The sequence below is a fragment of the Cibotium barometz genome, chromosome 21, assembly GCF_041138505.1.
Source record: "Cibotium barometz isolate CiBa-2024 chromosome 21, ASM4113850v1, whole genome shotgun sequence".
In the NCBI taxonomy this organism is placed as follows: Eukaryota; Viridiplantae; Streptophyta; class Polypodiopsida; order Cyatheales; family Cibotiaceae; genus Cibotium; species Cibotium barometz.
The window spans coordinates 35,107,772-35,123,492 of NC_141066.1; the positions used below are offsets into that span (position 1 = coordinate 35,107,772).

The window sequence follows — 15,721 nt, forward strand, 5'->3', positions numbered from 1 at the left end:
CACACATTTCCTTTTTTCTTATCTATAGCAACCTCCTTTTCTATAACTTGTTGAAAACTATATGATTTTTTCTCTTCCCATTCAAACTATTTTATGATTGAAAATAAAATTTCCCTTTAGTACCTAGGAGTTTAGGCAACAAAAGGAGTCACTAATCAAATTAGCTTAAGATTCTTGAAGGTGACATTTCTCAACTCTTGGTTTAAAGGAGAATTTTTTAGGTTTTAAGCTATTTTAGGAATTTTTTAATAGGGTAGGTTGTAGGTTTGTAGGGTAGCATTTAAATGTTAATTGTTGAGATTGTTAATTAAAAACTACAGTACATTAGTATCAGTTATAGTAAAATAGAGCATAATTAGTAGTGTAGGTAGTCATGTAATAGAATTACAATTACTAGTGTAGGTAGTCATACAAGTTAAGATTTATAGTAAAATAGACCATACATAGTAGTGTAGGTAGTCATGCAAGTTAAGATTTATAGTAAAACAGAGCATAATTAATAGTGTAGGTAGCCATGCAAGTTAAGATTTATAGATACCACACAACAAAAATTACCATAAATTTTTGGCTAGATAATTCAACAGTAATATGAAATTGAGAATATTTAATAAAAATTTTTAAAAATATTATACAAACTAAAAAGTACTATAAATATAAAATAGTATCTATAAAAATAATTATAAGTTATAAAATGATAAAAATATAAGCATTATATTTTAACTTAATATTTAAAATAAGGATTTATTTAAAATTAAAATATAAGGATTATATTTTAATTTAATTTTAAAAATATCAAACTAATATCTACTACTACTTAAATGATTAAAAACAACTATATAGATTACACACAAAAGCATACAAAAAGTTCAACACAAATTATATATTTAATTATAGAAAAATAACACCAAGAAAATTTTAAAAATTGAGTGCAAGGTTAATAATTTCTTCTTTTCAACAACAAAGTTTGACGACTATCAATGACTCTTTCCTTTAGCATAGGTCTAGACTACAAGTACTAATATACTAATTTTAATAAAAAAATAAATATGAAGTAAGGTGGTAGCATATCTATGTATAGGTTTGGTTCAGTTTTAGACTAATGATGATATTGATATTGATAAGAGTCACCTTCTATATAGGTTTTTTTCAAAAAAAAACATGTCAAGTGGAATTTTTTCCATCAAGATTTCCATACCAGTACAACACTAATAGATCTTGATATTTTAGTGGAGCAAGATTTGAAACACCCTTTTATTAAAAAAAATATTTTGAGAACATATTCAGTGGTGGGTGATGCAAATATGATTAAAACTTCTGTGCTAAGGTGACTGCACTTGTCCCTTCTTTTGGCTTACGTTTTTCTCTTATGTAATTTTGTAGGTTTTTCTCCGTGTCAACAACATGTTCCCATATTTTACCAATGAACATACTCCCAATTGCATCAAACATTGACTTAATGTCTTCTTGATGAAAAACTTTCATTTCGCATCCACTCTCGTCAACTACAAGATTGATAAGTTTAAATAAAATGTATCAACTTATAATCAACCCAAAAAAAAAACATTTTTTCTCTTGTGAAAAAAGGTAGCTTTTATTATAGATAAAACACTAACTCTACCTTTCGATATTCTCCAACCAGACAAGTAATCTACAACACATGGGTAGCTTGGTTTTGGTGCCTTTTCGTGATTACATGCCTACACACAATGAAAAGAACACGCAATTAGAATGTTTTTATGCTGAATGCACACACATGCATGCATGCACACCAAAAAAAAAACAAGCAAACAACCCCCCGCCCCCCAAGAAAAAAAACTATAAAAATATTTACTCAAAAAGATTGCTATATAGCTACCTCATCAAACCCAAAGTTCTCAATAAATAAAAGTGATTTAGGAATATGATATACTAAGTGAGAATTCTCTATATACTGCCGAATTTCTTTTTTTTTTTGGACTTGGCTCGCTATTTGAAAGTACACTACTCGCACACACTAGATGCTATCACTTTCAGAGGGGGAGAGTTGAACCCATCACCTAGGGACTCTCTATATAGAGCTGAATTTCTCTATATAGAGCCGAGCTAAGTGATTGAATATATAGAGCCGAGCTAAGTGATTGAATATAAAAACTTACAACAGGGTTAAGCAAGGTGAGGAGATCAAGATGAATAGCCATATCTACACTAGAAAAAACAAAAACAAAAACAAAAAAAACAAATAATTTGGCCAAAGTATCAAAAACAAAAAAAACAAATAATTTGGCCAAAGTCTTACTTTTGTCACACAAAAGAAGCTATTATCAGCTTGTCTTTCCCACACCTTTGATGCTAAAACATACTCTCTCCTGCCAATTGGCGATGGATACTTCTTAATGGCATGCCAAGTCTCAATCCCTGTGTCAGTGTCCACATGTAACTGTGTAATAATTTCAAATGTCTTGTCCCATTGCAGCTTGTACTCATTATCAGTGAAGAAATCTCTCACTCTATCAGTGTCTGGAACATTCATGTACGTCGTTGTGCTGAGGTATTGTGTAGGCCCCTTTTGAAAGAAAAACAAAGAAGCCAATTAATCCAGTTTAGGCTTCTTCAAAGAGAAAAGCAGTGGTTCAATTTCTCAAACCATAATCATGTTGTCAAAATATATTGGAGTATTTTATCATCAATGGTAAAAGGAAGTAGTTGGAGAATAAAAATAGTGTAGTATTTTATCATCCAATTATAGTTAAAGGAAGTATGTGGAGATTAAAACATAACATGATTGAAACACTTAACCAAAAAGGGGGGTCACACCTTGGGATTATTTCGGCTCATTAATCTAAAGCTGAATCGTGGTGTGTTATCCTTAAAAACTTCATGCCACCCAGCTCTGGGATCTCCATCCTCATCCAGGCAACGCTCCAACTCTATACGGTCCTTGTCTGTTATGAGAGCGTTACTTTGTTGTGGTGTGTGGATTGCATCCATAGCTGTACTATTGCTGCTGTTGGGCGCCTCTTCAACACTAATTAATCCAATTTAATTCAAACTCCATTAATAAATCGCATTCACTTAATGGCTAGTGAGATAATCTCCAAAATGAAACCTCACAAAAGTCTGTTAAATTTGATTATTATTATCATTATTATTCAGATGGAGATCAATGAAAGCTAAATTCAGATGGGAAATAACATTGAGTCCTAGCAACGCGATGCTCAGATAATTAAAAACAAATAAAATTGTGGCAAAGTAATAGATTTTATATATATATATATATATATATATATATATATATATATATTGTGGCAAAGTAATGGATTTATATATATATCTATATATAGAATATAAAATCACATTGTTAGTACTAATTCTATTTTTGAAGGTTGCTAAGCTAGCCTCCATAGAAGGGGGTGAAAAATACCATCTTACTAAAGAAGGGCACGTTAAAAAAAGGCACATTTTTCCACTTGTGTGTTGTCTAGTGGTAGAATGGTTGGGTCCCATTATGAGACCAGAGTTCAATGCCAATGAGCTACACGACAGAGTTCAATGCCAATGAGCTACACGACGGGAGTTGGTTGTGAGTCGATGAAGTAATTTTTAAAAAAAAGTACATTTAAAGGGGGTAATTGAAGCAAACCTCCATAGAAAGGACACTTGTAGTTTTATTTAAAAATATATATTATATATATAATATGATTTTCGTCATTTTTTAAAGTACATATGCTTGAAAATTATTGTTTCTCCTCCTAAATCTATGGTGAGTTCTTTTTCAAATCTTTTAAAAAAAATTGTAAAAATAACATTTGAAATATCATTAAAAGGTAAACATTTGCATGAGCTCATATATTGAAATGTAAATTAAAAACATTACCCCTCTTCCCAATAGACCTTTCTTAAAAAAACAATGGGCCTCACTTCCAAAAATTAAACCCTGATGATTCTAAGTTTATCAAGGTGTGAATAATTATTTACACGGTCAGCCTCCTCTCATTAGAGAAGAAAATGAGGTTGAGCGTGTAATTAACACCTGATTAACTTAGAATTAATACTAACAATGTGATTTTATATTTCCCTGAGAGAGATTGGTCTCCTTACGCGGAAGTCTCCTCGTAGTCGGAAAGAAAACTACGTCGAGGCGGCTCCGGCAGCGCCTTCGATCGATATCGTTTTGTAGCAGCAGCGACTCCAAACATCACCGCCAGGAAAGCTAAAGCCGCCGATGTTATCCACCATCGTTTACGACACCAGAATCGCATAAACCTGGATTTCAAACCAGAATTAGCTACTGCGTCCGCTGATATTTGTGATTCGGCCACCATAATCGCAGCAGATCATGAGGATTTAGGCATGGTGCTCTAGTCTGCCCTGAAATCATAAATAAACGATGCAAGCAATTGAAGGTCAGCCGAAAGCATATGATGAGAATGTAACGTAGAATCGATATCTGTGCGTACTGCTTGCCTTCCGTTCGACGTCGGGCATGGCGGCAGCAAGCGTAGAATCGATCGATATCTGTGGGTACCGCAGCTTGCCTTCCGTTCGACGTCGGGCATGGCGACAGCAAGCGTAGAATCGATCGATATCTGTGGGTTCTGCAGCTTGCCTTCCGTTCGACGTCTGTGCGTACTGGTTGCCTTCCGTTCGACGTCGGCCAATATATTATTAAGGCTACGCAAAGTAGCTTACACTTTACTTTTACTTTGCTTGCAATTTTTTTTTTCAAGGTACAGGAAATTTTAGAAACACATACCCAGCCTCCAGCCTCCCTGAGGTGGGGCGGTCCTGCCGGGATGAGGGCTGGCGAACCCATAGTACATGCTTATAAATCAACCCATCAAGGGTAGGTACCTATCGAGGCCCCCAAGACTTGAACACAAGACCTTGGGAATAGAGGCCAACGCTCTACCAAATAAGCTAGCACTCGTTGCTTGCATTTTAGTCAATACCAATTCAATGAGCGAAAAAATAAATTCTCTTCAATAATAATTATTTGTTGGGATCAATAGTAGTTGTTTCCTAGGATTGTAAGCATCTCGCTTTTTATACAAAGCAAGAGAAAACTATATAAGAGAAAATAGCAATGGGTGGTGGACACATGGGCATGGAATGTTTATGTAAAGCTCTCTTTCTTTTTATAATATATATATTATTGGTCCCAAAAAAATGAGCAATGGGTGGTGGATACACGGGCATCTCAAATTGCTAAAGTCACCTTAACCAAATCCTAGCCTTCAACCTTAATTAACCTCGACCTTTACCCTTTAATCACTTGGTATACACATGTCAATACTTACTATACTATTTTATATATATTATGTTATATATATGTCTTACACCAAAATGTTGAACTCTGTGTCTAGACATGACTACACCTTAAAGATAATGACTACACCTTAAAGATAATGACTACACCTTAAAGACAATGTCTAGACATGACTACACCTTAAAGACAATGACTACACCTTAAAGATAGAATTTTATTTTTTCAACCACTTTAAATATGAAAATCCAAGACGTAATTACAACTTGATGTTTGATTTTTAAAGATTTAAACATCAAGTTGATTACAACTTGGCGTTTGGTTTTAAAAAACAAAAATTGTTTTACTTGTAATATCAATTTCAACAAGTTTAAATATGCAAATCCAAGATGTTGTAAAATTACAACCTAAGCTACCTCATACCAACGACGATAGATGGTGCCAAAATCACATGGACACTCTTCCACAAAAGCTTGGGACAAGAACTTCATGATTGAATAGTGCCAAAATTGCATCCCTATTTGTGCTCAACACATTTGAAATAGGACCAACAGTGGAACTAACTCACCTTGAGTTCGAGTTTTCCCAAAAGACCACTTGGCTGCATGGCCCGCCTTGGTTGATACTGGTGGTTGAAACTGGGAAAATGTTTTGGCTTGGGAGATGTGGACCTCATTACACCACCCACCCCTCGCACCATCCACCTTCAACATCAAATGTAGCCTTCATGATTTTGGTGATGTGTGCATCTTCAAAATCGGGAGCAGTAACTTCATTATTATAGACAAGTTATTGCTCGAGGAGGTCAAGATGTTTTTGTTGCTCATACTGCTTGAAGAGTTGAACTTTCTCAGTAAATGTTGGTTGAAAAACTGGGAAATTGGAAAATCCACCATCTTGAACTCGATCATCTTGATTGCTAGGGTGTTGGTGTTGGCGTTGGTAGTTCCAATAGAGTCAATAGTGGATTCCATGGTGTGGGTTTAAGAAAAGTGAAGAAAAGTGGATTCCATGATGTGGCTTTGGAAATTTGTGTGGCACTTTTCTTGGATTTTTTTGTAACTTTTAGGTCTTGTAGGCTTAAGATAGGTTAAAAATGCTTTTGGGGCTAAAACATTTAGCAAATAATATCTAAAAGTTCAAGAAAAGATTTTTGAACTTGTGTGGAGCTCACAAAATTTTTTTAGCATGGTGTTGGCGGTTGGACAAGCGTAGGTGGTCAGCCACCTTACCGTCGAATCGGGTCAGAGCCGCTGGATGTCAAAGACGGCGGAATGTCAAAGACGCTGGAACGATGCACTTTAATATAGAGCCATCGTGCCAAAGTTAGGTGTGTGCACCTACCTTATATTCGGGGGGCATTTACATCATTGACGTTAGTTGTTAGTTGTTGAGTAGTTGCTGGGTAGAGAGTGTGTGTGATCTTGTACGATTCATTGACAATTATGGATTTTGGCTCAGAGCAACAATGGTGACTCTCTTGTTTTCTCTGTCTTTCTCCTATTTCTTTTGTTTTCTCTCATAGGGCAGAAATGCCGCTAACTCTTTGGGCAACCATGATATCAAGAACCTCCTTTTGGTGATGAAGGTGAGTGACGCATTGGTGCTACTATGAATGCTCACGACCCACGATGGCAGCAACCCTAGGATGAATACTATTTGTCTCTCTACCTCTCTAGTCTTCACTCAATATTGCCACTGCCCTTTGAGAGATGATGCACGATACATAAAGTAGGCACAGAGGTCTAGTAATGGGAACACGCACCCTGCGCTCACATCACGATGGCAACGTTGCCATAACCATCGCATTGCGCGTAAGGTATACGTGCTATCCGGCATTGAAGCCTGTGGGAGTGCAAGATCAAGCAAAAGCCCATAAGTGACCAACAGTTGCACCCTCGCCATTACCGAAAGCTGCCCGAGTCTTCTTGGTTTCAGCCCATGCTTCACCCTCATCATAGCCCAAAGCCTAGGTTTCACCTTCACACTTGTTATAGCTTGTGCGAAACCCTAGCCATGGTGGCCGAGACTGCAACCTTGCCTTCCAGTCCGAAATCAACCAGCTTCTGAGTCTCATCATCTATGATTTTAAGTAGATTTCGGGGTACCTCAATACATGGCACCCCATTTGACCGGGCCCACAGCCGGCGGTAGCCGGCCCCCGCCCCCGCAGGTATAGGTGCCTATGTATAGACATCGGGCTGTATACATGTGCAAACATGGGTTTGTCATGGTTGTGCCATAGTGAAGTTTGTGAGGCACATGCTTGGGATGAGGGAGGTACTAGGTTCAAATCCCACCTCCCACATGTCTATACACGTGACGTCTAAACATGTGCCTGTACATATATTCTCACTATTTTGCACGGACCAATGTTTGGACATCCAATGTTTGGACATGGCACTGGGACTTAGAAAAATTTATAAGTCCCAAAGCTGGATGACCGGCTACTGGGGTCAACGGGTGCCACGTATTGAGGCAACGGGTGGATGATCGGCTACTGGGGTCAACGGGTGCCACATATTGAGGCAATGTATTAAGTCCCAAAGCTGGATGACCGGCTACTGGGGTCAACGGGTGCCACGTATTGAGGCACCCCGAAATCTACCTAAAGCCATCATCCATACCTTCGCATACTTGATGTTCGATTCCACCTCCAGAGTCTAAACTTTCCATACCTTCGCATACTTGATGTTCGATTCCGCCTCCAGAGTCTAAACTTTCCGATAATCAAGTCTGGGGGTGGTGTGCAGCATAGGCAGGCACCCACACCCCACATCCACTGCCCAGGTGATCGTTATGCAAGACCTGGACTATCGTAGGCTGCAGCATTGTTTCCCCCGCGACCACACATTTTCTCATCCCAGAAGCGCAACCTCCGCCACAAAAAACCATAAAATTCATTCTTACCTCAAGGATTAGCTTGCTTCTTTTTCTAGAAGTGATAACATAAAGTAGCTTGAAAGATTCCTTGGCATTCAAGGTTTTTGAAATACTTAGCACATATGGCTTATCCATTATATGCATGAAAACTTTTTATAGAAAGTATTAAAAATATACAGAGGTTGATTACAAAACAAGCAAACTCTCTATTCCCAAATCAGAATATTTAAGGCTCAAGGAACAAAGGCACGGATGGTAATAAAAACATCTAAAACTCGTTAAAACAATACTTCCATGTAGAATGATCTCATATCATTCTTGTAACATGTTTGAGATACGTACCATGTTTGGAATAAGGGAATCAAAAGCACAATGAGGTAGACCAATCATTTGCCGCCCGAGGTAGCACATGCACAAGCTTCTAGACCAATGACATATTGAGGTAGTAAATGCACAAAACTAGGTTGACGCAACCGAGGCCTAAGAAAAAGCCACCAAAAAGTAAGCCTAGAAAGAGAGGGATAGAAGAGAGGTAGTAGAGAATCCTTTGAAGGACCTAAAGAGAGGACACTCAATCACATGCATAGAATGCTGAGTACCATGGTAAAACAACTAGAGGATTAGAGGGCTAAGAGTTTTCTTATTCTATACTTATAAGTGTCAATTGAAGCGATACTTGGATGGTCAATTGAAGCGATACTTGTTACATTATCATGGCAAGCATAGTAAGCTTCCGGATCAGCATCACCAGAAGCTTCAGAATCACTCTCTGGGATGCTACTATCCTCATCCTCGAGGTTGGCAATTGCATGCTTGACATCAGACAAGAAGTTTCTGGTTGCAATTACTATCCATGCCATATCCCAACAAGGAGTGTCTCCTCTTTGCGGGTGTTGGGAATGCCATTCCACGGCTCAGGAGGCAACATCTTTGAGAAACTACTTTAGCTCCTTTTCTTCAGAAGGTGGTCGGTATCACAGGTGTTCTTTTGCTTGAGCCATCGGTGTTGTACATCCTCAAACTACTCCAACAATGCATTTGGGCATACCCGAGAGTTGTGCCCTTGAATCCGCATTGGCCCCACATAGATGGTACAATCAATCATTGGTTTGATGGCCATGTTGGCCACACTGCCTGTAGGTCAGACAGACCGATGTTTCTTGCTGCCACAATGCTTGTATGCTGTCCGACTCATTACTGATGGCTACTCCGCTTTACAGCATATATTTTGTATGCGGATATGGTTGGATCCGGTTGTCTACTTTGGCTTGTAGTGTAGCCATGGGGACTGCTCCAGTCCGCTATGGGACTGCAAGCGAGATTTCAGTGACTGATTTTGGGGGACTCGGCTGGGTGTGGACACCAACATGATGAAGTGTTGTCCTACTGGCTGATCTAGCAGGTGGATGGTCTGATCCACCGCCGGGTCAAGGAAGCGGAAGTCTGATTCACTTCCAGGTTTGAGCGGAATATCGTTTGAATTTCCTTGGTAGCACGTTGGTTGATAGGTACAATAAATGTTGCTCCTTGCAAGTAAACTACAGGCGGAGAGATAGTTATGCCGAGGCCTGATACATGCCTTCTAGATTCTCGAAGCGGAAAAAAAATGAGCCGTCGTCTGGGTGAGAAAGCGGAGGAGTGGTCTGCTTATGGGTTCAGCACACGGGTATTACCGCCTTCCGGGATTATCGAGTGGACGTGGTGGAGTCAGCAAATTGATGCACGGAGCAGAATGCAGAGCGGGAGAGCAGAAGTATGAGTTGAATGCGGCATGCATATAATAACGTTGATTGCGGAATCGCCATCGTGGCGGAGATGGATCCGGAATTCGGTACAGCTGATCTGGGTTCCGGGTGGATGGTGGCTGGCAGAGTTAACGTTCGGGGTTGAGGCAGAGTTGGCAATCTGGGGCAGCGGGAGTGCGCAATGCGGAAGGTGGTGGTGGAAGTGTAGAAGTGGGAGTCCAGGGGATTTGAATTTGTTGCTACATTTAGCTTGTGGTAATCCACACATATTCTAATCTTCATATTCTTTTTGAGTACTACCACAATGGGAGATATCTAAGTGCCTTTTTCTACTGGTACGATGAAACCCACCCTCAATAATCTGTCAATTTCTTCTTTGACTTGCTTTGCATAGTTTGGGTTCATTTTGTACCTTTGCTATCTGACAAGAATGGCTCCCTCTTTTAAGCTGATGCTATGCTGGAAAAATTTAGGGTCAATGCCTTCCATGTCTTCATACGACCATGTAAAGACGTCTTGGTATTCCTTCAATAAGGATACCAGCTCCTGTTTGAATTTTTCTTCTAGCTCAAGACTGATTTTCACATGCTTTTCATCCTTTTCTTCCCCTAGATTGACCTCATGTAACTTGTCCGTGCTGACTTTTGCAACATCGTTTTCCTAGTTTTCCTTTTGCTTTTGTACTCATTCCCGGATTTCTTGGATCTCTTTTGCTTGCTCTAGATTCCGGGCCCACTTAATTTCTTCTGAGGCTTTCTCTTGCAATGTTTTACTTAGTTTTTATTTTTCTTTTTTCCCAAAATCTGTTTCTGTAATTTTTATTTGCTCATTACCACTTCTGCATCAAAGTCTTCTGACATGTTGAAAGTTTCAGCATGGACTAGACTCTGAGCAGGTTTCATTGGTTTCTTTGCATCTATGAAATCCACATGTATCTTCCGCTTTCCCCTTCTGATGGTGATTATGTTCCTTCTCCCCAGTCTTGTTTTACCTTTCTATGTCTCAGCCAGGGCCTTCCTAATAATACCTGGTAAGACCTAGTGTGGTTTTCTATGGTAATAACTACTAAGTTGACCTTGAAGTCAACCTATTTGATCCTTATAGAAACGTTATTTATGATTCCTTTTGGCACCACCACCTTGTTGTGAGCCATTCTTATGTTAAACTGGATGGGCTGCCACTTGAGGCCCAATCCTAATGCGGTTTCTTCAGTGATAGCATTCACTCCTCCAAACCCTCCATCCAACACTACATCATTAATGAGAACATTATTGAGTTGAATTATGACTTTGGCCACTTCATCATCTCTCGATGCTGATGGTTCTTCTGCTTGCATATTGCCACATTCCAGGGTTTCTTCCTCTACCGTGTGCTTCAGTTCTTTACCTAGTCCTTCAATGTCTACAATCAAAATTTTGGCCTTGAACCTTGGACGTAAATCCATTACTTGTTTTAGCCGAACCTATCTATCCAGCACCATTGACATCACATTTGTTTGCAACAAGTTAGCATTTTCCTGGTTTTCTTCCAGGCATTCCTTGTCAAAGTGCTCCATGTGCTTGCTTCCACTTGCCTTCGAAAAATCTTCAGTGACTTCTCTTGAGTTATCCTGCTTTTTCTTGTCTTGCCTTCTTTCTATTTTCTTTGCAGTTTGAATTCTTATCTTCTCTTGTTGTTCCCAGTCCATAGCTACCTTTTTACGGCATTTGGGTGAGCTTTGATCGCCAAGCGGAGTTATCAACACACCCAATTCACTTGCCTTATCCCTTGTCACTACTAGGATTTCATGAATTTCTAACTGCGTGTCCTTTGCTTGCATCATGTTAGCACTTGGCAGATTCTCCTTGAGCGGCATTAATTTCGCTTGTCTTTCTTGATCATGTTTTTTCTTCATGGCACATTCTACTTTAGTATGTCCAGGCTATTAACAATAGTAGCATGTGAAGTTGGCAATTCCTCTAGAACGTCCCTTGGCCTCTTCTCCCTGAAAAATTTCCACAACCTCTATTCCCGTACCTTCCCATTCCAAGGGGTCTTCTTTCTGCTCCCTCTATGTTGTTCACCATAGGTGCTCTATTCTTCATGTTGTATCTACAATTCCATGTACGTGGTTGTATATGTTATAAATAGAGCAAGTTGGAGGCACAGTGCATTCCTCCTTGAGGTGGCCTTCTTGTTTGCATTGGAAACAGAACCCTTTCTTTCAAAAATCTGCACCTTTGTCCTTTTTCATTTCTTGCACCATCTGCTTCATCTACTGCATCAGTTCTCCAGGTATCTTCCCAGATTTCTTCTTTTTGTATTTCTTTTTTGCCACCCACTGGAATGTCCTGCGTAAAGAGTTGCTCGAGTCAACTTCTTCAGTGATGACACTCTTTTTGGGCTTCCTTTTTTGTCTCCTTTCCCAACTTCTTTTTTCCACCCTTTTGGCTAGCTCCACCAATTCCTCAAATTCTTCATCAGTTTTCGCTTGCTTTATGCTAACTGTTGCGTGGATGTCCAACTTAAGCCCTTGGACAAACCATTTAGAAACTATTTGTATCGAGGGTTGTGTTTGTTCCACCACTCTCTGGTGCCTCAAGCTTAACAATTTTGTTGCATAAGCTTCCACATCCATGTCCTCTTGTCGGAGCTCTCTCATTTGATTATAGAGTTGAGTTGCAGACTTTATCTTATGGAATCTCCCCCGAGGAAGGTAATCATGACTTCTTCATAGGTCTGGAAATGGTTGTCTTGATATCTTGACACCCACTCCGTGGCTTTGTCCTTGAAGGTATTCATGAAGACATCTCTGCGCATTTCACTTAGCTCTGGTTCTTCTAAATCCCTAGGTCTGCTGGCCACGTTCTAGTATTGCTCAAACCTCCTCACATGCAGATTTGCATCCTGAGAACATCGAGAAATTGTTGGCTAATGACGCCATGTCTCCCTTGAACCGTTTCCGGGGGTTTCCTTGTGGTTGTTCTTCTTGGTTTGATTGCTCCACCCTTTCTAAATATTTTGAACCTGGATTGTGCACTTCTTCTCACTCTTGGCACTCTTTTCTTGATCCAAGTTGTACCTAAGTTTTGATGCTACCTCTTGCTTGTGCAGGTTAGCAGATGTTTCCGCATTGTCTTCTTGATTATGATGGTGCAAAGTACTCCCTGTGTGAGCTTCCTAGAGTGTCTCTTGGTAGGCATTACTTTTTACCCTCTTTAGATTCATGAACACACATGAAACATGCTTGAATCCGGTCGGGTCGTGTGGTGAAAAGCTCTTCATGTTGACTTTATCAAAAAAATTCCTTTCATGCTTTGATTTCATTGTGGTTTTGCTTGAAATGGATTTTCACTCTCCCTGGGTCACTGGTGTAGAATGCTACCCAGCAGAGCTTATTCCCAGCAGATGTTTTTTGTTCCCAAGAGGATTGCTAGGTGTTTCTTACTGTTTTTCCTAATAGCAAAATGCTAGGACAGCAGTCTGGTGTATTAAACTAGTCGGGCAATGCCGTGGGGGGAGACATGTAGACTTCTGCCCAGAGATTTTGGATTCAAAACACCAACCCTTACATGGTCATGAGGAACATTATAGACTCTGCTTAACTGGACACACTCATGCACAGAGTTTTACAAGTCTTATTCTGCATCACACTCACGCTCTCTCTTACATAACATGTACCATTAAGCAAAAACATAACACACACAAATATTCCAGATGAGAGAAGCAATGGCAAGTGTGTTCTTGATTACATTTCAGATGGATTAAAGAGTGACACAGAACTAGTACCTAGCACATATGAACACTCGCCAGATTCTACATGCTACAAGCTTCATGAAATAAGCATCAACTAACAATGAAGGTTTTACAAAGCTATACTTCATCACACCAACAGTGAGTCGACACACACTACTCTCAGCATTCCTCTACTCTTAGCATCATCTGCTCTGTAGTAGTTGGTCACCCTTTTTAAACAATGTCTTCTTGATCTTGGCAACGGCTCTATGGTGGCAGTTACAGTCCGCCACCTTCACACATGTGCTACCGAGGTGGTGGTTACATCATACGTCGTGGAATCTGTTCTACCTATTGCCACTGGTCCTTCTGCCCGCTCTGCACTGTCAGGCACAACAAGGACCATACACCTCGTCGTTGGTAGTTGGCGAGAACTCAAGCCAGCATGTCGCCCTCTCAAGCTCCATTACTTTATCCTCTTGCTCTTCGGAGCTATGTATGTCTACACGCTAGGGTGGACTTATTCACCGCACTAGCCTAGGCCCGTAAAACTAGGCACCATTCATAACACTCACCTACACTGGAGAGTCTCATCTTCCCAATGGTAGGAGGGATACCTTGGGCCGACAGACCCCGGGCCTCACTAACATCGTTGGCCAGCTACACAAGCACGGAAACAGGATTAGCATCAAGGCAATGAAAAGATATACCTGTACTTTAACTTAATCAAGATAACGTACAATTGCTTAACTAAACCATAGGATATGAGAAACAACATTGTCTTCTCGAGAAAGCAACAATTTCACAAGATTTTTGGTATTTCAAAGCAAAAAAAAAAAGCAGCACCTTCTTTGTTGCTTAATTAATGCTAACATTAAAAGTAAATCAAAAACCTCTCTCTTTAAACGATTATTAAGCTAACCTGGCCATTAGTTCCTTGTAGGATTCCCAAGGGGAGAGTTGGGGCCGCATCTGAGGCATTTCCTCTAGGGTCGTTATTATGCACGCTTCTCGATGCAGTATTTTGGCATCTTCAAGGAGGTGCCATCCTTTCCACCTTTTCGTAGCCCACGCTGTCAAGAAATCAATGCTTCAGTCGGATTGCAAATCAGAGTTCATTTGCTCACTTTAGGAGCATAAAACTCTTATGTGGCGACCACCACCTCTAAGAGCAAAAGTGTGCTTACTAAAGTCACCGCTAATGGGGGGAGGGAAGGTGTCCTTAAACTGGATTTTGGGGCATAAGCCTACACTTAGAGGGAGAGAAGGGGAGTTCTCCCTAAGTCTATTCACACTAGGGGAGGGGGGCAGCGAGAGGAGAGAAGCTAAGGACACCCTCTCCTCAACACAAGGATGCCGAGCCTGCTTGGAGATGGGTTGAAAAGGGCTTGCTGGGAGAGGGGGCTGCAGAGGGTTGTCGGGTATAGTCCCGCATAGAGTGTTGGGTATAGACTATCGGCGGTTGTAGTCTTTACACTGAGTGTCAGGTAGTACAGGTAGTGTAGGGTGTCGAGGTGTCATCCATGGGGGGAGCTGGGGGTTTATATAGGAGCTGGTATGGGTACGGGTACGGGTGCAAGGAAAGGGAGAGCAAAGCGGGGTGCAAAGAACAGTGTACGATGAAAGTACACCGGTTTGTGGCTACATGAGTCTAGGGAAAGGGATTGTGCCTATACGCGTGTACCTTCTTGATGAGTTATCACATGGGTGTCCATGTGGCGGCTGTTGAAATATGCAAGTGAATGGGTGTGTGCGGGAACAAGCCCTTAGAGCTAGAGATTGTAAAAGGGAGTCAGTAATTGAGTGGGTAGCAGTGAAAAGGTAAGAAGAATCTATTGGATGAGAGAATCAAGGGTAGCATGAGTGAATATAGGGGTGTGGAAAGATTCTAGGAAAAGGTACCCCCCAGATGTAGGAGAGGTCGCACAAATTAAGGAGAAATCAGTGGGAATGGGTGCTTGGCACCTTGTGGATGTAAAATCTATAAATTTAGGCATTGGCCTAATGGGAATTTGCTCATTTTTTAGTATCCATGCCTTTATTATACTATAATTGTGTACTAATCTTACCTTAATCATCACTTTCTAATTACTTGCTAATCATGTTGATTCTTGTATTTAATCCACCATAGCTCATC

The 15,721-nt window shown here is 40.3% G+C and overlaps 1 protein-coding gene across 2 annotated transcripts; it reads right to left on the reverse strand.

Annotated features, from left to right (window-relative positions):
- Positions 1–1,237: 1,237 nt before the first annotated feature.
- On the reverse strand, positions 1,238–4,564 carry LOC147627124 (uncharacterized). Of its 2 annotated transcripts, none has more exons than XM_086816160.1 (6): positions 4,444–4,564; positions 4,078–4,347; positions 2,794–3,004; positions 2,321–2,542; positions 1,619–1,697; positions 1,238–1,502 (listed from the first exon to the last, which is right to left on the reverse strand). In XM_086816160.1, exons 2-6 carry the CDS (start codon positions 4,299–4,301, stop codon positions 1,306–1,308), a joined length of 933 nt encoding a protein of 310 aa, XP_086672286.1. In that variant the 5' UTR covers positions 4,302–4,347; positions 4,444–4,564; the 3' UTR covers positions 1,238–1,305. The 2 variants fall into 2 exon arrangements, with proteins under 2 accessions (XP_086672286.1, XP_086672285.1); XM_086816159.1 differs by having other exon boundaries at positions 2,276–2,542.
- Positions 4,565–15,721: the final 11,157 nt, after the last annotated feature.